This window comes from Mobula hypostoma, chromosome 5 (assembly GCF_963921235.1).
Source record: "Mobula hypostoma chromosome 5, sMobHyp1.1, whole genome shotgun sequence".
Lineage (NCBI taxonomy): Eukaryota > Metazoa > Chordata > Chondrichthyes > Myliobatiformes > Myliobatidae > Mobula > Mobula hypostoma.
In genome coordinates, this window is record NC_086101.1 from 28223649 (window position 1) to 28248393 (window position 24745).

The 24745-nt window shown below is 50.2% G+C and overlaps 2 protein-coding genes across 2 annotated transcripts in view; one reads left to right on the forward strand and one right to left on the reverse strand.

Moving 5' to 3' along the window:
- LOC134346714 (uncharacterized) overlaps positions 1 to 7075 on the reverse strand; it is a 40428-nt gene extending 33353 nt beyond the window's left edge. The window contains exons 1-4 of the mRNA XM_063048272.1: positions 6888 to 7075; positions 5934 to 6034; positions 2711 to 2852; positions 376 to 624 (exon numbers count right to left, since the gene is read on the reverse strand). Coding sequence (XP_062904342.1) covers positions 376 to 624; positions 2711 to 2852; positions 5934 to 6034; positions 6888 to 7075 — 680 coding nt within the window. The remainder of the gene's footprint in view (positions 1 to 375; positions 625 to 2710; positions 2853 to 5933; positions 6035 to 6887) is intronic.
- A 3030-nt stretch (positions 7076 to 10105) lies between these two features.
- pigc (phosphatidylinositol glycan anchor biosynthesis, class C) lies at positions 10106 to 24306 on the forward strand. Its single transcript, XM_063047477.1, has 8 exons — positions 10106 to 10333; positions 14144 to 14213; positions 15735 to 15889; positions 18635 to 18747; positions 20344 to 20399; positions 21077 to 21224; positions 22103 to 22269; positions 22575 to 24306. The coding sequence occupies exons 1-8, from the start codon at positions 10183 to 10185 to the stop codon at positions 22636 to 22638; spliced, it is 924 nt and encodes a 307-aa protein (XP_062903547.1). The 5' UTR covers positions 10106 to 10182; the 3' UTR covers positions 22639 to 24306.
- Positions 24307 to 24745: the final 439 nt, after the last annotated feature.

The following is a 24745-nucleotide window of genomic DNA, read 5'->3' on the forward strand; positions in this document are numbered from 1 at the left end:
ACTGCAAGTCCGTGCCTTTACTGTTGCTTTGCTGACACTTGAGTGTTCAGTGGTGGGTGCCGATGCTTTTTCTTTTGCTGGTGGGTGGAGTGAAGATCATTGTTTGCTGCCGCTTACGCTCTGGAGGGAAGGGATCTGGGGGTGACTTTGGGGTTCTAACATTTAACTGTCATTCATTCTTTGGGGGCATTCCTCTGTTTTCGTGGATGGTTGTGAAGAAAAAGCATTTCAGGATGTATATTGTATACATTTCTCTGACATTAAATGTACCTTTGAAACCTTGTTCTACTGTGTAATGATTTGATCCCCACATGGTAGGCAAGACAAGCTTTTCACTTTATGTCAGTACGAACCAATACCAATACTCTGACTTACACGTCCAGCAGAATCTTGGCCATTTCCTCGTCGCTCCTCACCTCGAGACGAGTCTTCAGAGAATTCCAACGAACTCGCTGGTCTCCGATGAAGATCTTGTGTCTCTGTCGCCTCCGCACATCTCGGCTGGCTTCTTCCAGCGGCAAGGGCAGCCTCGCCAGTGGCACCCGCTCAGCCGTCTGCCCAGTGTTATCAGATCCAACCTTTGGAAAAACAGGACAGCCACCAGCTGTTCCATGCCTGGCACTTCTGGAAAAACAAACAACAAATTATTTGGGTACAAAAGCTCCCATTTTTAAAAAAAGACTTGGAATCAGAGTTGTGCACCCCCCTCCTCAAACACCAAATTTCCACCAACCATGCCCACTGAACACTTTCGATCCCTTCTAGGTTCAGTAGAGAAACAGGCCCCTCAGCCTGTCTCTATGCTGATCATCTTGGTCATCAGGCAAGCACGTGAAAGAGCCTGAACAAAACTGCAGGAAGAACTCTGCAGGTCAGGCAGCATCAGTGGAGGCAGAAGGACGGCTGGTGTTGGTAACTGGTTTATTACTGTCACCTGTACTGAGATGCAGTGAAAGCTTTCGTTTGCATCTCATCCAGACACACCAATTGACATAACATAGCACAAGGGAAAGCAACAACAGAATGTGAGTACAGAGTTACAGAGAAAGTGCAGGTAGTTAAATAAAGTGTAAAGGCCAGGACAAGGTAGACTGGGAGATCGTCTTTATCAAACAAAGGGTCCATTCAAGAGTCTGATAGCAGCAGGATAAAAGCTCTCCCTCAGCCTGGTGGTATGTGTTCGTAAGCATTTGTATCTTCTGCCTGACGGAAGAGAAACTAGAGAATGACTGGGCGGTAGGGGTCTTTGATTGAAGGGAGGTTGGATGACACGAGACCCTGCAGCAGGACCAACAGGTTAGAGATAATAACGTTGATTGCATTGGGAGTCTGCTGGAGGTTAGAATCCAGCCAAGTTTCAACTAATCTCAGTACAAATGGAAATAAAAGGTGATCATTTCACCTCTCACCCCTACTTCACAGTAACCTGGATTTTTGCTCCATCAAGATCGACTTTTGTTGGTTTAACCAAGGGATGTTCATCCTTCTTGTGCACGCCCTAGGAAGAAAGTGACAAAAGCTACAGAAGGTTCACCAGGATGTTATTGGGACCAGAGGGATTAAATTACACAAAGAAACTGTATAGGCTAGGACTGTTTTCCCTGGAGTGAATGGGACTGAAGGGGTCACCTGATAGACATTTATAAAAAAGATGAAGAGCACAGATAAGCTGAATAGCCACATTCTTTATCTATAATAGGGAATTCTAAAACTCAAGGGCATGAGGTGTAAAGGAAAATATTTAAATGGGACCTGAGGGGCTAGTGAATGCACATTGAGGGTGTTGGCAATATGGAACTGCTGCCACTGGCAGTGATAGAGTAGGTACAATTACAAAGTCAAAAAAACAGTTGTATGGGTAATACACAAAATGCTGGAGAAACTTGGGTCAGGCAGCACCTATGGAAATAAACAAGCGGTTCTGATGAAAGGTCACGACCTGAAGCATCAACTGTTTATTCACTTCCACAGATGCTGCCTAACTTGCTGAGTTCCTCCAGTAGTGAGTGAGTGAGTGTGTGTGTGTGTGTGTGTGTGTGTGTGTGTGTGTGTGTGTGTGTGTGTGTGTGTATGTTGCTCAGGACTTCAAGCACCTGCAGAATCTCTTGTGTTTGCTGACTTGGACATATACCGTACATGGATAGCAAAGGTTTAGAGGGACATGGGCGAAATGCAGGAAAATGTGATTAATGCAGAGAAGCATTCTGATTGGCATGGATGAGCTGGGCTGACGGGCCACTTTCTGTGCCGTGTAACTATGAATTTCTACACACAAAGGCATCAAGGGGTTTGGGAAGAGCCAGGGACATGGAGACAGAGCAGTAGTTCTACTTGTATTAAATGACAGCAGAACTGAAAGAGTCAAATGGCCTACCGGAAATCCTATGCTTCAGTATTCTCACAGCTAGAATCGACTGTTTACTCCTTCCCATAGATGTTGCCTGGCCTGCAGAGTTCCTCCAGCATTTTGTGTGTGTTGGTTGGATTTCCAGCATCTGCAGACTTTCTCATCTTTGAACAGGTATGTGGACAGGAAAGATTTTGAGGGACAGGCGCCAGACAGTGTTTGGGACCATCTTAGATGGGCATCTTGATCAGCATGGACCAGTTGGACCACAGGGCCTGTTTTTGTCCCCTGGGTCACTATGACACAGCAGCCACATCAATCCCCCTACACCAGACACATCTCCTGTGAGATACAGCTTGGTACCTTTCTGACCGGGACCTCCTGCCCTTGTGCTTTGACTCCTCAGAGCGACCTTTCTTCCATGACTGGGTGCGGACTGCAAGCCTTCGTACTTTACTGACAGCTGCCGGAGGCCAGAAGGAGCTGGTGTTGTGGACAGCATCACCTTGGGGATGAGAACAGGCAAATAGGAACCCGTCAGCCAAATGCAATTCACTTCAAAGTTCAAAGTAAATTAATTATCAACATTCATAATGTCACCAAGTACTTTCCTGAGATTCACTCTCTTGAGGGCACGCACGGCAAATACAAAGAAACAACAGAATCAATGAAAACCCGCACACGATGAAGACAGACAAGCAACCAATGTGCAAAAGACACATGCAAACGGAAGTGAGAAGAAATTTCTTTAGCCAAAAAGGGTGGTGGATCTGTGCAATTCATTGCTACAGGCAGCTGCGGAGGCCACGTCATTGGGTATATTTAAAGCTGAGCATTATGTCAACAAAAATAATTCTAGTAGGATAAGAGTCACCCGCTTCTTCCCTCAGAGGGGATGAGAGGACGAATCTCTCAGTCTGGGAGAATAGTGGAGACTCGATCATTGGGGGTATTTAAGGAGGAGGTAGACCAGCTCTTGAAAAATCAGGGAATTACAGGCTATGGAAAAATGAAGATACAAAGATATTGCACATGGAAGCAGTCATGAAGAAGGCCCGCCAGTGTCTCTACTTTCTTAGAAGCTAAGGAATTACTGGCATGTCACCACATACTGCATCATTTTATTCTGTTACTGTTTTACCTTGTACTATGTCAATTCGTCTGTACTCTGTGTATGGTATACAAGTCTGTCGCTGTACCTCTGTACAACAGCTCAAGCTCCCATCCTGAGAGTAAGAGGAACTCTTACTGATACTAATCCTCAGCCAAATACTTTGCTGGCATTAAAAAAGAATGCCTGAAACACTCAGCAAGTCAGGCAGCATCCAAGGAGGGAGAAACGGGGTCCAAGTCCCTTCAAAACTGAGAAAGTGAGCATGTCTTACGCTGCAAAAGGAGAAATAGAGGGGAAAGCAAAGAGGAAATGTGACAAGCTGCAAATCAAGGTCGCCAAGGTAACAATTAAATCTAATTCCGGCATTTGGCGATGGAAAAGAAACAAAGCAACACGCTGAAACTAAAATCTCCAGCAAAAGCACAGCAGCCTGGTTATTTGAAATCGCTGAATGTACTGGTGGTGCAAGCTCTTTTTACTTGGAGTGATTGACACCTGGAAATATGTTGCCAGACGTGGTGATGAAATCAGATGCAATTGCTCAGACACACTTCAGAAGCCTTTATACAGGCGCTCAGTTAATGCCGGCAGATGGGATTAGTGTAGAAATGGTCAACATGGATACAGTGAGCCAAAGGGTATGTTTCTGTGCTTTATCACTCTATAGCTCAATGAGTTGCTAAGGCTGAACGATGCCCAGACAGAAGATGAGGTGATGCTGCTCAAACCTACGTTGGCCTTCCTTGGAACACTGGAGGATAGGGAGATTTCGAGTGGATGTCCAGTGGACGATTAAAGTGATGCACAGCTGGAGGCTCGGGGTCAGTCTTGCAATCACACAATCTACATCTGTGTTCTCGGCTGGTCTAGAAGGTTAGATCACATGGGATCCAGGAACAGCCACCTACATAACGGCTCGATGGTATGAAGCTGAAGGTAGAGGTTGCTTATCGGAGTGGAGACTTGTGACTGTGATGCGCCTCAGGTGCTGGACTCACTGTTGCTTGTTATTTATGTAAACTAGTCGGAAGAGAATATACATGGTAAGGGTAGTGAGGTTGTAGATAACAGTTAAACAGCTGGTGTTGTGGACAGTTATCAAAAATTACAGGGAGATCTTGATCATTTGGGTAAGGCAAATGTTGTTCATTTCAGATAATGCAAAGCTTTGCATTTTGGGGATTCAAATCAGTCTAGGACTTGAACAGTGAACTGTAAGGCCGTGGGGAGTGTTTTAGAACAGAGAGACCTTGGAGTACATGGTTCCCTGAAAGTGGGAGCACATAAAGGCGTCAGGCATGCTGGCCTTCATCAGTCAAGGCATCCAGTTGGGACATTTTGCAGTAGTTATATAAGACACTAATAAGTCGCATTCAGAATACCGTATTCAATTTTGGTCACCTGCTGGAAAAAGTGCAGAAAAGATTTACAAGGGGTCCGAGCAGATCACTATGAAGCTTTATTCATTGGAGCATAGGAAAAGGAGAGATGACATACAGGTGTAAAAATCATGAGGGCATATCCTGCGGATCATCCACAGAATTTTTCTCCCCAGGATGGGGGAATCAGTGGGCACAGGTTTAAGGTGAGAGGGGAGAGATTTAATAGAAACCTGAGGGGCAACCTTTTCACCCAGAGTGTGGTCTACACATAGAAATAGCAGCCAGAATGGCTGAAGCAGGTACATTAGTAACATTTAAAGGACACTAGGACAGGTACATGGATAGGAAAGGCTGAGGGATATGGGAGAAACAAGTGCAATTGGGACTAGGTTAGATTGGCATCTTGGCCAACGGTGGGCTGTAGAGTCCGTTTCCATGGTGTATGAACATGCTGAGCTTGAAGAGGGCAAGTAAAGATGAAAAGAAGCACTGTGAGGTACATGTCCGTAGATCCTTGAAAGTGGCAGCACAAGTGTTCAAGGCGGCAAAGAGGATGCCTGCCCTCATCAATCGCGGCAGAGAACAAGAGAGCTGGACATCATGCTACAACTTTATAAAACATTGGTTGGATTGAACCTGGAATTCTGTGACAAACAAAAGAAAATCTGCAGATGCTGGATACCCAAACAACACACACAAAATGCTGCCTGGCCTGCTGAGTTCCTCTGGAATTCTTATGCATTTCTAGGCATCATGCTATAGAAAAGATGAAATTGCTCTGCAGAGGAAATTCACTTCTAGTCCAGGAGATGCTGCTTGGACTGGAGGATTTCACTTACGGGCAGAGATTAGATAAACCGGACTTCTTTTCCCTCTAGTTGAGGAGAGTGAGGAGGGCAAAGAACTGGGTTTGAAGGATGGAGGGGGGGAAGTTCGGGGTGAAAATGGGAATGAATGGAGTGGTGGGCTAGAGTGGAAGGAATGTGGAGTGCGTGGACACAATAGAAAGGAGGTGATTGCTCTGGAGAGTGTGCAGAGAAGATTCACCAAGTCCTGTTGAACACTTTTCAATGCTTTCCGTAAGGCCCACCTTTCCCAAGGGCAGCATGAGTCACCACAACTTCTTCAGCGCAAGAGGCTTCAAGCTCGTTCTGGCTAGGGCTGGCGTGGCTCATGTGGATCTTTACAAACCTGGAGTAAGAAGACTTCAGTTAATTCCTGCTCCCTGAGAGAAGAGGGCCCAGGGGCCACTTCATTTATGTGTGGCACCCATAACTGGTTCTAGGGGGATAAATGAACCCATAAGTGGTTCTAGGGGTATGGAGAGTTAGATGTGGACGGAACGCAGGGCTGAAGAAAGTCCGAGGCTTCAGTTTAACGGAGAGGTGAAATGCTTCACAACTAGTCTCTGTGAAGTTAAGGTGTGTCCGCAAACCAAGGATCAGATGACCCACACTTCCTGACGTGCATCCCTGGGCCTTCCTGCTGATAGATGCTCATGGGACACTGGAAACCCTTCAGTGGTTACACACCCACCCCACTATCTCCCACACCCACCCTCTCAAACTCATTTTCTCAAATCTCCACTGCCTCAGTAAAATAAAACACTGAAGTGGTGGAGCCTATTTCCGTCACTCCAGTCCACCCCACCCCCCTTCCTCCATCCATCCCACTCAGGTCCACCTCCATTCCTCAACTTCACTCAATCTCTCAGACGCTCCCTCCCCCATTCCCCATTCCACTCTCACCCTCTATAATCCACTCGCCATTTCCCTCCCGCCATCCCTCACTCCTGCCCACCCATTCCACACTGCTCCCCACACACCAGCCCTCCTTCAGCCTCATCCCTCTCTGCTCACCGCCTCCCTCTCTCTACTCTGAACCCGCCCACATCCCCGTCCATTCCCTCCCTATTCCCTACCCAACCCCCTCCCTTTCCTCCGCCCACTCCATCCCACCCTTTTCCCTCTCCCATTCCTCCCCACCGCCTCCTCCACCCCATCCACCAACTCCAGCCCTCCCCTCTCCTTCTCCCTACACTCACGCATCCAGCAGGGTCCGGGCCATCGCCTCGTCGCTCTGCAAATTCAGCTGGCTCTTCACGCGATTCCAGCGGTGAAGCTGGTCGCCGATATCCATCAGCGAGCGCTCCCGAGGCGGCAGTCGCCACTCGGGAGCCGCGGCCTCAGCCCGCCCGCTAACCGCTCCATCCGTCGGCCCAGCGCACGCCATCTTTGTGACTGGCGCCTCTGCCCACAATAAAGATGGCGGATTCAAGCATACTCCATAAGAGACAGCGGCCCTTGCCAAAAGCAAAGATGGCCGACTGGCGACTTTCCTGCCAGCTGAAAAATGAATCAAATGCTCACATACCCTATTCAATAATAGTTCAAGAACAAAGTCAATTTATTATCTAAATACAAAAAAGTCACCATATACAACTACTGTATAAGATTCGTTTTCTTGCATACATACTCAGTAAATCCAAGAAATATTAGAATCAATGAAACACCACACCCAAAGGAATGGACAATCAATGTAAAAGACAACAAACTGCGCAAGTACAAAAGAAAAATGAAAATAATAATATTTATTAAGCAATAAATATCGATAATATAACATGAAGTGCCATTGGAAGTGAATCCATAGTTTGTGGGGACAGTTCGATGATGGGTTGAGTGAGCCTGATAGGTGAGGGGTAATAACTGCTCCTGAACCTGATGGTGTTGGTCCTGAGGCTCCTGCACCTTCTTCCTAATGACAACAGTAAGACGAGAGCATAGCCTGTGCCGTGAGTCCCAGATGACAGATGTCGCTTTCTTGCGACAGCACTCTTTGTAGATGTGCTCACCGGAGGGGAGGGCTTTGCTCATGGACCTCTGTTTTCCTCCTCCTGAACTCAATAATCAGCTCCTTGGTCTTGCGGACATTGCGTGTGATGTTTTTGTTGTGGCACCACTCAGCCAGATTTTTGCTCTCCTTCCTACATGCTGATTCGTCACCACCTTTGATTTGTCCAGTGACAGTGGTGTCATCAGCAAACTTAAATATGTCATTGGAGCTGTGCTTAGCATCACAATCGTAAGTGTAAAGTGAGTAGAGCAGAGGGCTAAGCACACAGCCTTGTGGCGCACCTGTGTAAATGATTATTATGGAAGAGATGTTGCCAATCTGAACTGACTGGGGTCTGCAAGTGAGGAAATCGAGGATCCAATTGCACAAGGAGGTATTGAGACCAAGATCCTGAACCCATCTTAAGGATGGTAGCACAGTGCTGCCCGCTTTGGAGAGGGAAACAATGTCTGTTATTGGTAAAAGGATTCAAGGGGATAAAGACAAGCTGAGGAGAGCATGGGCACATGGGATATAATGTGCAAAAACATAAGGTTGCACAAATAGTCAGAGAAAAGTAGAGTATTCTTTAATAGTTGGAGATCGGGTGGTGTTGATGTACAAATGGACAAGGATGCCCTTATGCACAAGTCACTGGAAGCCAGCATCAAGGTGCAACATGTAATTTGAGGGGAAATTGTCTGTTGGCCTTTATTCTGAGGGGACCTGAGGGTTGGAGTTAATGATATCTTGCTACATTTGAACACAACCTCGCATCTTTAGTATTATGTGCAATCTTGGACTAGTTTTTTCTCAGTAGTGATACACTTGTCACCAATGGGCGAGCAGCAGATGTTCAAGAAACTGATCCCAGGAATGTTGTGTTTGCCAAGACCTTTGTTCTCTGGAGTCAGGAAGAATGAGAGGAGATGACAATACAAAATTCTGACAGGACTCAACAGGCTGCTTACAGAAAGGATTCCTCTGGCTAAGGAATCTGGAACTAGAGGGCACTTTCTCACAATAAATAGTGTCAGTTCCGTGTGTTTGTGTTCATAAGCCCTAATTTTTGTGACTGATAATTGGCAAGAAGTAAGCAGTAAGACAATTCTGAGCTGTTTTGTTCACTGCAGTTTCAAGCATTCCAGTTTGGAGATGCCTGAAAGAGCCGGGACTGAAAATGAAACAGTTTCACCAATTCAACAAGATAGGAACTATGAAGAATTTGAAAGTATCGACAATCATCTTTAAGGGTAAAATGAAAATGAAGATTTGGAAGATGAAATCATTGATAGCATTATATGAAGGTCGCCCATTATCTGCACGAGCTGCTTGCACTGATTATGTTCAGTTACAATCAATCAAATCAAAGTGCCAGCTTACACTGGATGAATTCCTCCATTGATAACTATTAGGAACTAATGCACAGTTTTATAGTATGGTAGTAGTATTGATAGTGTTCTAATTTGTTCTGTATATCATTTAAATACATAATTTGTTTCTCAATTTATCTTTTTCTACATTTTTAACTATTTCTAAGAAACCGGCTAATTGAAGCAGCCCTTTATTTGGCCAAAATGTGCAGGTCCTGATGTGTCCCAATTACTGGAATCGACTCTATTTTTCCATTTTTATACCAAATTTCCACTATTTTCACTTACATCTATTCAAGATTCAAGTTTGTTTATTGTCATTCTTCAGTATTCAAGTGTAAAGGAGAATGAAATGATTGTGACTCTGCATCTGAAGTAGCATGAAAAAAAACAAAAAGACTGCAATAACAAAACAGCTAGAGCTACATAAGATAAGATTATACGTATTCTAATTGTATGAACATAAAGTGACACTAGATATAGGAGTATCTGCAGGATAGTGATTAAAACACACATTTTAACAAGATTGCTGAGTTTAATTTTGTGTTAATTTCAGAGAAGGCAAAAATATTTTCATCCGTAAAGGAGTTTTCAGTGACACAGCACTTTCTATCAAAGGAATCTTAAAAAGGCAATGCCTCAGAAAGGCAGCATCAGTCATGAAAGAACGTCACCCAGGACATGCCCTCTTCTCATTGCTCCCATCAGGAAGGAGGTATATGAAGCTTTAAAGCACACACTCAACGTTTTAAGAATAGCTTCTTCCCCTCTCCACCATCAGATTTCTGAACAGTCCATGAGTACTACATCACTATTCTGCTCTCTTTTTGCACTATTTATTTTATATATATATTTCTTCTTGTAAGTTATAGTAATTTTTTCTGTTATGCACTGTGGTGTTTCCACAGAACACCAGATTTCACGACATATGTCAGTGACAATAAACTTGATTCTGAGTCTGATGGAAGTTTAATCCCCAGACTGGATAAACTACAAACGTTGTCATGGTGACAGAAAGTTCCGGTTAGTGTGCCTCAGTTTCCGGTCCGTGGGCAGCCGACCCAGCCGCCTGAAGTTCCAGGATCGTTTATCCCCCGGGCGAGCCGGGAGGCCCCGCAGCTGTCCCGGTGATTGATGAGGACGGTTCCGGAGCCGGCGAGTGCGGGCCCTGCGGCCCCAGCGGTCCGCTGCAGACGCGGGCGTTGGAAGAAGGTGTTGTACGAGCGGCAACCGTTCCCCGATAATTATGTGGATGGGAGTTTCCTGGAGGAACTGCGGAAGAACAGTGAGTGGTAATAAAGGACGGGTAGAGGGAGAGGAGGGGGGAGAAGAGAGGGGGGGAGAAGAGAGGGGGGGAGGGGGGGAGAAGAGAGGGGGGGAGGGGGGGAGAAGAGAGGGGGGGAGGGGGGGAGAAGAGAGGGGGGGAGGGGGGGAGAAGAGGGGGGAGGGGGGAGAAGAGAGGGGGGGAGGGGGGAGAAGAGAGGGGGGAGGGGGGGAGAAGAGAGGGGGGGGGGGGGGAGAAGAGAGGGGGGGGGGGGGAGAAGAGAGGGGAGGGGGAGGGGGGAGAAGAGAGGGGGGGGGGGGGAGAAGAGAGGGGGGAGGGGGGAGAAGAGAGGGGGGAGGGGGGAGAAGAGAGGGGGGAGGGGGGAGAAGAGAGGGGGGGAGGGGGGAGAAGAGAGGGGGGAGGGGGGAGAAGAGAGGGGGGAGGGGGGAGAAGAGAGGGGGGAGGGGGGAGAAGAGAGGGGGGAGGGGGGAGGGGGGAGAGAGAGGGGGGAGGGGGGAGAAGAGAGGGGGGAGGGGGAGGGGAGAGGGGGAGAGGGGGGAGGGGGAGGGGAGAGGGGGAGGGGGGAGGGGGAGAAGAGAGGGGGGGGGGGGGAGGGGGAGAAGAGAGGGGGGAGGGGGGAGAAGAGAGGGGGGAGGGGGAGAAGAGAGGGGGGAGGGGGGAGGGGGGAGAAGAGAGGGGGGAGGGGGGAGAAGAGAGGGGGGGGGGGAGAGAGAGAGGGGGGAGGGGGGAGAAGAGAGGGGGGAGGGGGAGAAGAGAGGGGGGGGGGGGGGGGAAGAGAGGGGGGGAGGGGGGAGGGGGGAGAAGAGAGGGGGAGAAGAGAGGGGGGGGGGGGGAGGGGGGAGAAGAGAGGGGGGAGGGGGGAGAAGAGAGGGGGGAGAAGAGAGGGGGGGAGGGGGAGAGAAGAGAGGGGGAGAAGAGAGGGGGAGGGGGGAGAAGAGAGGGGGGAGAAGAGAGGGGGAGGGGGGAGAAGAGAGGGGGGAGGGGGGAGGGGGGAGAAGAGAGGGGGGAGAAGGGGAGAAGAGAGGGGGAGAAGAGAGGGGGGAGAAGAGAGGGGGGAGGGGGGAGAAGAGAGGGGGGAGGGGGGAGAAGAGAGGGGGGAGGGGGGAGAAGAGAGGGGGGAGGGGGGAGGGGGGAGAAGAGAGGGGGGAGGGGGGAGGGGGGAGGGGGGAGAAGAGAGGGGGGGGGGGGGGGGGGGAAGGGAGGGGGGAGAAGAGAGGGGGGAGGGGGGAGAAGAGAGGGGGGGAGAGAGGGGGGAGAAGGGGAGAAGAGAGGGGGGAGGGGGGAGAAGAGAGGGGGGGGGGGGGAGAAGAGAGGGGGGAGAAGAGAGGGGGAGGGGGGAGAAGAGAGGGGGAGAAGAGAGAGGGGGGGGGGGAAGAGAGGGGGGAGGGGGGAGAAGAGAGGGGGGAGGGGGGAGAAGAGAGGGGGGAGGGGGGAGAAGAGAGGGGGGAGGGGGGAGAAGAGAGGAGGGGGAGAAGAGAGGAGGGGGGGAGAAGAGAGGAGGGGGGGAGAAGAGAGGAGGGGAGGGGGGGGAGAAGAGAGGAGGGGAGAAGAGAGGAGGGGAGGGGGGGGAGAAGAGAGGAGGGGAGAAGAGAGGAGGGGGGAGAAGAGAGGGGGGGAGGGGGGAGAAGAGAGGGGGGAGGGGGGAGAAGAGGAGGGGGGAGGGGGGGAGAAGAGAGGGGGGAGAAGAGAGGGGGGAGGGGGGGGAGAAGAGAGGGGGGAGGGGGGAGAAGAGAGGAGGGGGGGAGAAGAGAGGAGGGGAGGGGGGGGAGAAGAGAGGGGGGGGGGAGAAGAGAGGAGGGGGGGAGAAGAGAGGAGGGGAGGGGGGGGAGAAGAGAGGAGGGGGGAGAAGAGAGGAGGGGAGGGGGGAGAAGAGAGGGGGGGGGGGGAGGGGGGAGAAGAGAGGGGGGAGGGGGGAGAAGAGAGGGGGAGGGGGGAGAAGAGAGGGGGGAGAAGGGGAGGGGGGGGGGAGAAGGGAGGGGGGAGGGGAGAGGGGAGGGGGAGGGGGGGGGGGGAGAAGGGAGGGGGGGGGGAGAAGGGAGGGGGGGGGGGAGGGGGGAGGGGGGAGAAGGGAGGGGGGAGAAGGGAGGGGGGGAAGGGGAGAAGGGAGGGGGGAGAAGGGAGGGGGGAGAAGGGAGGGGGGAGAAGGGGAGAAGGGAGGGGGGAGGGGGGAGAAGGGAGGGGGGGAGGGGGGAGAAGGGAGGGGGGAGAAGGGAGGGGGGAGGGGGGAGAAGGGAGGGGGGAGGGGGGAGAAGGGAGGGGGGGAGAAGGGAGGGAGGGAGGGGGGGAGAAGGGAGGGGGGAGGGAGGGAGGGGGGGAGAAGGGAGGGGGGAGGGGGGGAGGGGGGGGGAGAAGGGAGGGGGAGGGGGGGAGAAGGGAGGGGGGAGGGGGGAGAAGGGAGGGGGAGAAGAGAGGGGGGAGAAGGGGAGAAGAGAGGGGGAGGAGGGGGGAGGGGGGAGGAGGGGGGAGGGGGGAGAAGAGAGGGGGGAGGAGGGGGGAGGGGGAGGAGGGGGGAGGGGGAGGAGGGGGGAGGGGGGAGGAGGGGGGAGGGGGAGGGGAGGAGGAGGGGGGAGGGGAGGAGGAGGGGGGAGGGGGGAGGGGAGGGGGAGGGGAGGGGGAGGAGGGGAGGGGGAGGGGGGAGGAGGGGGAGGGGGGAGGAGGGGAGAGGGAGGGGGAGATGGGGAGGGGAGATGGGGAGGGGGAGGGGGGAGGGTGAGGGGGAGGGGGGAGAGGGAGGGGGAGATGGGGAGGGGGAGGGGGAGGGAGAGGGGGAAGAGGGGGGAGGGGAGAGGGAGAGAGGGAGGATGGGGAGGATGGAGAGGGAGGAGGAGGAGGGGAAGAGGAGGGGAGGAGGAGGAGGGAGGGGAGGAGGAGGAGAAGGAGGGAGGACGGAGGGGGAGGAGGAGGGAGGACGGAGGGGGAGGAGGGGGGACCTAGTCCTGACGAAGGGTCTCGGCCTGAAACGTCGACTGTACCTCTTCCTAGAGATGCTGCCTGGCCTGCTGTGTTCACCAGCAACTTTGATGTGTGTTGCTTGAATTTCCAGCATCTGCAGAATTCCTGGTGGTTGAGGGAGGGTGGGTTGTAGTTCGGCGCAGATATTTATTTTTACACAGAGTTCTGGGAAGGGACTGCCTAACTGTGACCCGAATGCCAGATGTAGATGTGGAACCGGTACAATAGTGTGTATAAAATGCTGTTAGACACACTGGTGAGTGAGAATGCAAGCACAAGAGATTCAGTTCAGTTTGGCATCATTTCTGGTATAGTTGTAGGTCAAGGGGCCTGTTCCTTTGATAAACTGTTGGAGAAATTAATTTGGCTCCAGTGTGGTAAATCGCCAGCACCCTGGTATTTTGAAGGTTCTGATGGTGGAGTTGGGTGATTCACTGGTTTCAGACTACCACAGATTTCAGCATTTCCCACCAGACAGAAGGCAGTTGGAGAGAGAAGAGGGAATGAGCTGTAAAGAAAGAGGGCGAAGGACTTGGAGAGGGTGAAGTGGGGAGTGCTGTTGAACCCACTGCCATCCCAATCCCACGCTACTGCAGGGCAGCCTGTTCCGCTTGTGTCCAGAGAACACAGATCTGAACTGACAGGCAAACAAAATAGGCGTCGAGAAAGAGATTCAAAAATTTGACTGGAAGCATGGTGAAACCCGTGTTTCAGCGAAAGCTCCAGAAAGAGGAAGTGGGAACCCAAGATGGAAGTCACAGGGTTGTGAGGAGAGGAGCAGGGAGAGAGATCGTCCGGGTCACCTCCTCAGAGCAGGTTTTTCTGTCCTTGTCTTAGTGCCCTGATTCTGTGTTTCAGTTTACGTGCGGCAGTACCAGTATTGGTCGGTGGTGCTTGAATCCAGTGTAGTTATCCAGCAGCTCTCCAGGTAAGCACGCGTGGAGGTGAGGGGACGTGAAGGAGTGGGGTAGGGGGCTGGTCTGGGATGTGCTATTTCTGTGCGTGTGATGTGCATTTTAGATATACAGACATCTGACACGCACGGTAGTGTGGTTAGCACAACGCTTTACAGCACATGTCTGCACTGTGAGGAGTTGGTACGTTCTCCCCGTGACCGCATGGGTTTTCTCCCACAGTCCAAAGACGTACCGGTTGGTAGGTTAATTGGTCATTGTAAATTGTTCCGTGATTAGGCTCGGATTAGATCGGGATTGCTGGGTGCTGTGGGTTGAAGGGCCAGAAAGGCCTATTCGGCACAAGTAATAAAATAAATATCTACGTCTCTACACTAAACCAGTTTTACTTCCAGCCACCCCTGCACGTTCTCCACTCAGCTGCAAAATAAGGGGTCAGTTACAGCTGTCTCTTTGGAACGCTCGGGAGGAGATCCTGCATGGTCACAGGGACTACGTACTGACCTTATACCTGGGTCTCTGGAGATGTGAAGCAGCGACTCTTCCTGCTGAACCACTGTGCAATCCTTTGGTGCGTGTGTTTGATTTGTTTGAGTTTCAGGATTTGGGAGATGTGGAGTGCTGGCATTCGTCGCCCATCACTGGTTGGCCGTGATCTGATCAGGGTGCTCAACTGCTACACTGGGTGTTTAAGAATCAGCCCACGATGTGTAGTGAGGTGTGGGAAAGAACTGTGGTCTTCCAGCCCTGGGGTAACAGATGGGCTTTTATATTCTAGAATAATGATAATTTGCATCCCAGAGTTTGATTTGAAGGCCGATTTGTTATTGTTACTCCAGCTGTTGTGTCACATGAAATCCCCCTGCGTACAGGTGGTGTCTCTTCCTCTGCAGGTACAATTGGTGTCTCACTCTCCCACCTTACTGAAGCAAAATCTTCTCGCCTTTGTACTAAATTCCTCTAGCAATAAGTTAACATGGTCTGTTGTTTCATCCTAATTACTTTTTGTACCTGACATCTACACAGGTACTGAGATCCTAAAAATACCTCACAGCTCTGCAGATCGTACACCCTTCAGATAATGGTTTTTTTTCTGACGGATAACTCAGTTTCTTATTTTCCCTTATCATGCTCCAGCTGCCAGCACCAGGCTTACCTAAGCTTTGTAGCTTCTTAACGCCCTCTTCACAACTTAATTCAATGTGTCATGAGGAAATTTTACCCATATAACTTCATCAAAGCCCTTTCCATGAACCATTAAAATGTGGCTCACCTCACTATGTCTGTTTGCACTATATAATTACAGAAACAGTAAATTTTTGTCTTTGCACTATATTGCTGTTACAAAACAAATTTCACGTAACGTTAGTGATAATCAACCTGATTCTGATTGTGTAAGTTGCCCCAGCCACTGTGGCATGCAACCCATTAAATCGTGCCAGCAGAGTATGTACTCTCCCACTCTTGACAACTTTCATCACACTCGTGCCCCTTTTGTGTCCCCGGTTCTCATCTCTGTGCTTCTTGCCCCGCAGTGTTTGTGTATTTGTCATCATCTGGTGGTACGTGGACCAGACCCGTCTCGCTCCTCAGCAGCTCTTTGGCTGTGGGCTGATCATCTGTCTCCTCGGCTACCTCCTGTTTGACCTCATCGACCTTGGAGAAGGACGAATGCACAATGGGCGAACAAGTGAGTAACCGTGACCACAAGGATGTGATTGTCGAGCAGGTGATGTCAGTTGTAGTCAGTTTGCATTGATTCACTTGGTGTACTGGGGAAAGGCACTGCTATGAGTTCAGTTCCGACCTCCAGTGCTGTTCGAACCAGGTTTGTTGTCCCGGACACATTGTGGAATTTGTGGCATCTGGCAGCAGTACAGTGGTGCAAGACATTAAAGAATTACCAGAAGTTCCAATAGAAAAATAATTAAACAGTGCAAGAGAGGAATAGTGGGGTAGTGTTCAGAAATCTGATGGCAGAGGGGAAGAAGCCGGTCCTAAGAGTGTGAGTGCAAGTCGTCAGGCTCCTGTACCTCCTCCCTGACGGTAGCAATCTGTGTGGCATTTGCATGTTCTCCCTGTGCCTGCATGGGTTTCATCCAGTGGCTTCTGTGTACTAACAATGTGCTGACCTCCTTGTGAATTGGCTGCTGGGAGGGGGGAGGGGACAAGTGGCAGAATCTGGTGGGGGGGGAGTTCTGGGAATGTGGGGAGAATAAAATGGGATCAGCTTAAATGGGTGGTTGAGGGTTGGCATGGACTCACTGGGCCGAAGGGTCTGTTTTTCTCTCTGTGTGCATGAGGTTTTAGAGGCACGGGGTAACCAAGTGATAGTCACAACTCTAGTGATAAAGATTTAATCCCAACCTCTGGCACTGTCTGTGCGTGTGGAGTTTTCATGTTTTCCCTGTGACTGCGTGTATTTTCCCCAGGTGTCCCGGTTTCTCCCCAGGTTCCAAAGAATTGAATTGAATTGACTTTATTACTTACATCCTTCACACACATGAGGAGTAAAAATCTTTACGTTATGTCTCCGTCTAAATGCGCAATGTGCAATTTATAGACATCTGTAATAAATAGTATGTACAACAGGACCATCAATATAGCATAGAAATACAATTGTATCAGCGTGAATGAATCAGTCTGTTGGCCTGGTGGAAGGATCTGTCTCGGAGCCTGTTGGTCCTGGCTTTTATGCTGCGGTACCATTTCCCAGATAGTAACAGCTGGAGCAGTTTGTGGTCGGGGTGATTTGGGTCCCCAATGATCCTTCGGGCCCTTTTACGCACCTGTCACTGTAAATGTCCTGAATAGTGGGAAGTTCACATCAGCAGGTTGGTAAATTAATTGGCTGCTCTAGGCAGCTTCTGCGGGAATCGGGTGTGGAGGGGAGGGGGTGAATAGGGTGTGGAGGGGAGGGGGTGAATGGTGTGAGAGCAGTGAAGTAAGTGGGAGGGCAGGACAGGACTAGGCCAAATAGACTCCTACATTGTAATGATATTGGTAATTAGTGTATTATTGTCACCATAAGACACAGGAGCAGAATTAGGCCACTTGGCCCATCGAGTCTGTGTCGCCATTCAACCTTCCCTGATCATTTTATTCCCCCCCTCCTCAACCCCATTCCCCAGCCTTATCCCTGTAACCTCTGATGTCGTTTCCCATCCACAGCCTTAAATACATCCGACAACCTCTCCTCCATTGCTGTCTGTGGTAATGAATACCACAAATTCACCACCCTCTAGCTGAAAAAAAATTCTCCATGTCTGTTTTAAATGGATGCCCCTCTAGCCTGAGGCTCTGCCCTCTTGTCCTAGACTCCCCCATCATGGGAAACATCCTTTCCCCATCTACTCTGTCTAGGCTATTCAACATTTGAAAGGTTTCAATGAGATCCCCCCCCCCATCCTTCTAAATTCTAGTGAGTACTAACCCAAAGCCATCAAATGTACCTCATATGATGACCCTTTCATTTACAGAATCATCCTTGTGAAATGTCCTCTGGATCGTCACCAATCTTATATGAGGAGCCCAAACTGTTCACAGTACTGAAGGGGAGGCCTCATAAAGCCTCAGCATCACGTCCCTGCAGTGAAAAACTTTTGCTTACCTGCTCTCTAGCCAGATCATTCTGTACATCAGTATGTTGAGGTAGTAAAAAGGAAGCAGAAGGCAAAGTAGTGTAGGCAGACAGGTAATACAGTGCAGTGGCCATGTCGAGCTATATTGACAGGTCTAGAATTCATTTTATTTTACAAGAGGTTCAATGAAGAGAATGTTAAAGAGTCAACATTGCTTCATGTAATTTCCTGTGCACAAGTGTAAGGAGAACAAAGTAATTGTTACTCTGGACCCAATACAGCACAAAAAAACACAAATAGTGTATATGTACTATATGTCCAAAAAGTGATGCTAATCTGTACATAAGGTGACTGATTGGAAATAATGACATAGTGGTGGGGTTAGTGGGTAGAGGTATTGACGAGCCTCACTGCTTGGTAAAGTAACTGTTTTTGAGTGTGGTGGTCCTGGCGAGGATTCCGCGTAGCCTCCTCCTTGATGGGAGTGGAACAAACAGTTCATGAGCAGGGTGATGTTTTCCAGCTCTTTTCCTGCACTATTTTGTATATATGTCCTTGATGGCAGGTAGGCTGGTGCCAGTGATGCGTTGGGGAGTTCTGACTACTCGTTGTAGAGCCTTCCGGTCTGCCACATTGCAGTTTCCGTACCAGGCAGTGATGCAGCGGGTCAGGATGCTCTCTACTGCACATCTGTAGAATGACGTGAGTATGGATGTGCAAAGTCCAACTCTCCTCAGCCTCCTCGGAAAGCAGAGGCACAGATGAGCTTTCCTGACTGTGTAGGATGCTCTGGGACCAGGGGAGGTTGTGTGTAATGATGGTGCCTTCACACTGTGCTAATTCTTTGTCCGCAGGGTGGGCTGACCTAAAGAGCACTGTTGTCTTTGTGACATTCACCTACGGATTTTCACCAGTCCTCAAAACGCTAACTGAATCCATCAGCACCGACACCATCTACGCCATGTCTGTAAGTGACCAGTGTGGACGTGCAGCCAACTTCCCCAAGTTCCTGGCTGCTTGCCCCCCTTCAGTATCAGAATCAAAACCAGGTTTATTATCACCGACGTATGTTGTGAATTCTGTTGCTTTGAAGGTAACGGTACAAGTACAGCACAAGTTTCAGTAACATATGCAAAAGAGATATAGAGAGGTACTGTTCATGGTTTCATGGACCATTCAGAAACCTGATAGCAAAAGGGAAGAACCTGTTCCGAAAATATTAATTGTGGGTATTCAGGCTCCTATATTTCCTGTCTAATGAGAAGAGGGCACGTGGCAGCTGGTGAAGGTCTTCACTGCCAGATGCCACCTTAACACACCATCCTTTGAAAGTGTCCTGATGATGGAGGGCTGTGTCCTTTATGGAGCCGACTGAGTCTGTGACCTTTGTCTCTGTCAATATCAGCAGCCCCTTCCAGCCATGTGTGCTGTTGGGACCCTTCCAGTTAGCCACAAAGACGTGCACCTCCTGTGTTATTGATTGCCTCAGCACAGATATTCCAAAAGGCAAGTCTTGTAAGTTCCCTCCATTATCTGTGTCTCTCTCACCAACCTCATAGTTCCTTTAAACCTAATTTTTATCCAACTGACCCTGCGTCTGTGTGCGTGGTCTGTTGTCATGTTGACTCTTTGCTTGTGGGTTGTGCTGAGGTAGAAGTGAAAGGTGAAGTGCTGCAACTAGTAAGAGAGTGGCCATTACGGTCTGTGTAAGTCTTAGTAAGACACTTAACCCTGTGTGAAGATTCGACTCAGAGCCTTGTAATTGGCAGATGGTGGGGTGGGAGAAGTTGATGGATCAGACCTGTGGGTGGGGAAGGTCTTCACTTGGAGACTGCAAATGCTGGAATGTGGAGCAACACGCAGCCTGCTGGAGGAACTCAGTGCAGAAGCCTCCGTGGGAGGAGAGGGATTGTCGATTCTCCAAGGCAGAGCCCTGCCTCCAGAAACAGCTGAATTCCTCCGGCAAGATGTTTGTTACTCATAGTTGGATGTACCTGACCAGGATGACTCCCTGTTACTGATCTGTAACCTGTGGTAAAGGAAATAAAGTAAAACTCGATCATAGTTTACTTTGTATCACAGCGTTTGGTTCACAGGGATTCCATTCCTCCTCTGCCCCCATACCCTGTGGGATCCCAGACCCCATTTTCCCCCCATACTCCCCTTATACTCACTGGAGCCCTTGTTCCTTGCATTTCTCCTAAACACACCAGAATGCTCATTCTGTCCCGTTCCCCCCAACCCCAAACTCACAGGGACCCCCATTCCCCACGTTCCTAATCTCACTGGGATTGGGTCCAAATTCAAACTAACACTACTGTGTAATATCTTAGTAAAAATTGAATAAAAAATGTGTTGGGTAGTAATTGGCGTAGCCTCCAGTAATCCATAAAGTCTGTACGGAACCAACAAAATTCTGTGAATGACAGATTATCAGAATTGACTGTTATGTACCTTGCGTGATTGTGTGTATATGCATTTGTATGTGTAAAAATATGACAGAGTGTGATTACTGGCACACATCCCTGATCTGGTGAGTAATACCCAGCTCCCTGTTCTCTAGGTCTTCATGCTGTTGGGCCACCTGATATTCTTCGATTATGGAGCCAATGCAGCCATGTAAGTTCAGGGGTCTGAACAGCTGGGATTCACACCCTCTCCCTGGGAGAGCAAGGATGCGAGGTCATCGGTTCTGACAGTTCAGATCTGCCTTAAATTCAAACTCTTCCCAGCTTAGGGATAGAGCTCACTGTTAGACTACACTTCAGGAATCTCTGACTTCTCTGGGATTGATGGGACAGTGTAGAGCTAGCTTCGCTTTGTACCTGACCTGCTCTCTGTGCCCCGAGAGTCCATGATAACTCATTGTAGGGCACCTTTACTCTGTATCTAACCCGTGCCTTGAAGTGTGACAGGGCAGTGTAGAGAGAGCCTTGCCTCATTGAACCTGTGCCTGTCCTGGCATTTGTGAGAGGAACGACTTTGATCCCATAAATGGACATGTTTGATGGGACATTATTCAGCCCAGGGTGGTAGACAGCAGGTCAGAGCACATTCTGACTATCAGACATGAACTTAGTGCTTGGAGAGTTGACTGTCCTGAGCCTGGAACCAGCTTTGGGCCAGAGGGGGCCCAGGTACAGGTTTCCTTAAGTCACTGCAGGCTAGCTGTCAGTTGTCTCTCAAACCCCTCCTCCCCCCCCCCCACCCACACCCCTTCAAACTGGCTGTTTTCCACTGATATCTCCTTGTTTGTTTTCCCTCTTCCCACTGCCTCTTCCTCCACACCCTCCCAGTGTCTCAAGCACACTCTCACTGAACATGGCCATCTTCGCCTCGGTGTGCCTGGCTTCCAGACTGCCCAGCTCCCTCCACGCCTTCGCCACCGTCACTTTGGCCATCCAGATCTTCGCGCTGTGGCCGATGTTTCAGAAGAAGCTGAAGGTACAACCTTACTCTCCTGTACGCGCTGGTGAAGCCTCAGACCTGCTACCGGAGAGCTGTGCCGGTGGGAGGGTGGGGCACTGTATGGCAAGAGATAGAAATGGAAGTAGGCCATTGAGCCCATAGAACCTGTACCAGCAGTGAGATTATACCTGACCTTCAACCTTAGCAGCATATTGCATGAAAAAGAACAGGCCCTTTGGTCCATCTCAGCCCTGCTGACCAAGAATCCCATATCCCTCTAAACCTTTCCTACTGTGTACCTGTCCAGGTGGCTTTTAAATGTTGTTCAGGTACCTACCTCAACCACTTCCTGTGGCAGCCTGTTCCCCATACTGGCCACCCTCTTAAAGATCCACTTAAGGTTTCTATTAAATTGTATTTACTAAGATACAGTGCAGAATTGACCCCTGCAGTCGCGCCACCCAGCAGCCCCTAGCCTAATCACTGGATCATTTACAATGACCAACTAACCTACCAACTGATCTGTCTTTGGACTGTGGGAGGAAACTGGAGCACCCGGAGGAAACCCACGCGGTCACGGAGAGACTGTACAAACTCCTGATCTTTCTGCTCTCTCCTTAAACTTGGGCCCACCAGTTCTGGATTCCTTGATGAAAGGCCCTGTGCATTCACCCTCATGATTTTTATACACCTCTATCAAGTCAATTCTCACTCTAAGGAATAAAGTGTCTTCCCCGAAAGCTCAGGTCCCCGAGCCCTGGCAACATCTTTGTAAAACCGTGTGGAAGGATGGCAGGTGTGGGTGTGAGGGTGTTACTGGGGACAGAGCGGGGTTTGGTCAGTGTCTGGGTTCAAGCCGCTGGGTGTACTGAAGTTTTGAAGTTTCTAACCCCCCCCCTTCCCTTTTGTACCAGGCCCGAGCCCCTGGCAGCTACCTGGCCGCCACTGTGGTCTATGCCCTGGCCGCGGTGCTGGGGCTCCTGACCGTCTCGCCCACTGCTGCCGTCCTCTTCGCTTTGCTGCTGTTGGCCGTGGCTTTCCTCTGCCCTTACTACCTCGTCGCTCTGCAGTCCTCTAAAGAGTAAGTTCCACCACCCAATAAACTGATGGTCCAACAAGCGGGTGGGCTGGGCTGGGGCAGGGGGTGGATGGTGGATATTGGGCAGGAGCAGCCTCACTCCAGTGCATCCCTCGTGGGATGTGGAATGGGCAGGGCTACTGAGGTCAAGGGGGGGAGAGGGGGAGTGGATAGAGGGGTAGTAATGAGAGAAAGGGAGGGAGGTGATGAATAGTAGGAAGAGGGGGTGAGGGCAGTAGAGGATTGTAATGGAGGGATCTTGAGGGAGTGTTTTGATCACCCTAATTTTCCCCATTTCTCCTTCCCAGCAACATCCATGGTCCCTGGGACGAGGCTGAAATCAAGGAAGACCTGTCCAGGTTCCTAGGCTAGTGGAATATCAGGAGCAGGTCCTGGTTCAGGGGTGCGTCCGGGGGAGGGGCTGAACCCCGACACACCACCTGGTCCCTGCACCATACTCCTGGAACGCTGGCTCACCCCAACAGTGGGGCCAGTATCTGAAATGGGATAAACGGAGGAGCCTTTCCACCTGCTTCCTGGTGCCCAGAGGAGCCTCCTCTCCACCCTTCCCCTACCAGCCTCAGCATTCACCGCCCACTCCAGGACGTCACCTTGGCCAGTCGGACGCTGTGACTTCTTCGCACACTCCCAAGTCACAGGCAGGCTGCAACTCGGTGGTTCTTGGGGTCTCCTCCTGCTCACCCCCAGAAAAGGATCAGGATTTGTTCTCCCACTACACGCCCCATGCCTACTGCTCTGCCATCAGTCGCTCAGAGCTGGTTCTACATCTCACCATCGAGGAATTCCTGTGACACTTCATATGCTTTCACATTACCATCCCTCATCTCCCAGCAGAACTGCATACCTAGTCTAACAAATCATTCCTACCCTAACCCCCGCTATATATTAAAAAAATACTCACACACAGATGGCGGAAATCTGACAAAAACACAGAATGTGCTGGAAACTCGACATGTTGGGCAATGACTGTGGAGGGAACATGGACCCCCAGAATTTGATCCAAGACTTTAACCATTCCTCTCTCCATGGATGCAGCCTGACCTGCTAAGTGTTTCCGGTACTCTGTTGCAGGCCAGTGCAGCCTCCCAGTTCCAGAGACCCCCAGTTTGACCCCTCGACCTCTGGTACTTGTTTGTGGGTGCAGAGTTTTCACCCTCCGTGTGACCTTATGTCTTTTCCCCTTCCTTGGTGCTCTGCTTTCCTCTCACTCGCGGGCCAGTGAGCTAATTGCCCCAGTGTGTAGGTAAGGAATAGAATGTGGGGGGATTCAATGGGGCCACTGTGGGGAAAGATAAAATGGGTTTGTGTGAATGGGTGGTTGGTCGGCAGTGGGCAGACGAGCCGGGTTGCTGCTTCACATCAGAACCACGTGTCCAGACCTGACCAATCTTCATTCAGCTCCAACAAAAACACTATAGCAAGCGGCCCTCGTTTAACACCAGCCCACACACAAAGAAACACGTAGATATTCCTCAGGTCCCTGGACCGAGCACTGTCATGGGGAGCAGGAGCAGTGGACCCAGCCAAGATGGAAAAATGAAACCCTTGCATGATACAATCATGGCTGGGAGTTGCCCAACAGCTATTCGGCAGATCGTTGCTGGCTATTCTGCAGCCAGAAGTTGGGTGCTAATGCAACAGGGACTTCTCAAAGTACCAAAAGACTGCTTGGACATCTTATGCTAGCGGCAGCTTTGGCCTGGATTTGACCAAGGTTCTGCGGAAGAATTAGCAACTTTTACTCTTGCCTGTCCCGCTGAAGGGAACTTCAAGACATATGCTTGTCAAAGTCCCTCCCTCTACTCTGTTACTCCACTGCTTCTGGTCTTTCTCAGGTTGAGACTCCAGCCAGAATACTGGAGCGAGATTGCTGTTCTCTCCATTCCACGTGTTGGAATTCACCCAGCCAAGGAACAGCCTCTCCTTTGAGGGATTTTGTTCACATTTTTATATTTTTATAATTGTATCTTTAAATACTTGTTTTATTTTAAATTAATAATTTATAAAGTTTAATATAGCAATTGATACAAGTGTGGTGGAAGTTATTGAAACTTCAGTGGTTTAGGTGGGGTGGCTCTGATCTCAGCCAGTCCAGGTCTTGTAGTAGATCCTGTCTCCCTCGGTTGGTGCCATCCTGATGAGGCAGATTTTGTCATTCAGAAGGGCCAGAGTGTTTCCGTTCCCAAGTGGGCATCAGTATTGCCTGCCTTGCCCCTCCTGCCAATTGGAAGAAGCTGGTTGGCCTGTTGCCTTCACTTAGGACACTGCATATAGAAGATGGGAAGTCACTGCAGTTGCGAAGGATGTGGGAGAAGGTGCACTTGGTGTACTCTGTTCAATTTTGGTCATACTGCTTTGGAAAGATTACAGAGCAAAGTACAGAAATTTACACTGATATTGCCTGGAGTCAGTCTTAAGCTAGAGGCTGGACAGGCAAAGACTTTATTACTTGGAGCGT

Coding starts and splice junctions, on each gene's coding strand:
- pigc (XM_063047477.1), top strand. CDS start 10,183: ATGAGGACGGTTCCGGAGCCGGCGAGTGCGGGCCCTGCGGCCCCAGCG. Junction 14,214..15,734: donor GTTATCCAGCAGCTCTCCAG/GTAAGCACGCGT, acceptor CTTGCCCCGCAG/TGTTTGTGTATTTGTCATCA. Junction 15,890..18,634: donor AATGCACAATGGGCGAACAA/GTGAGTAACCGT, acceptor CTTTGTCCGCAG/GGTGGGCTGACCTAAAGAGC.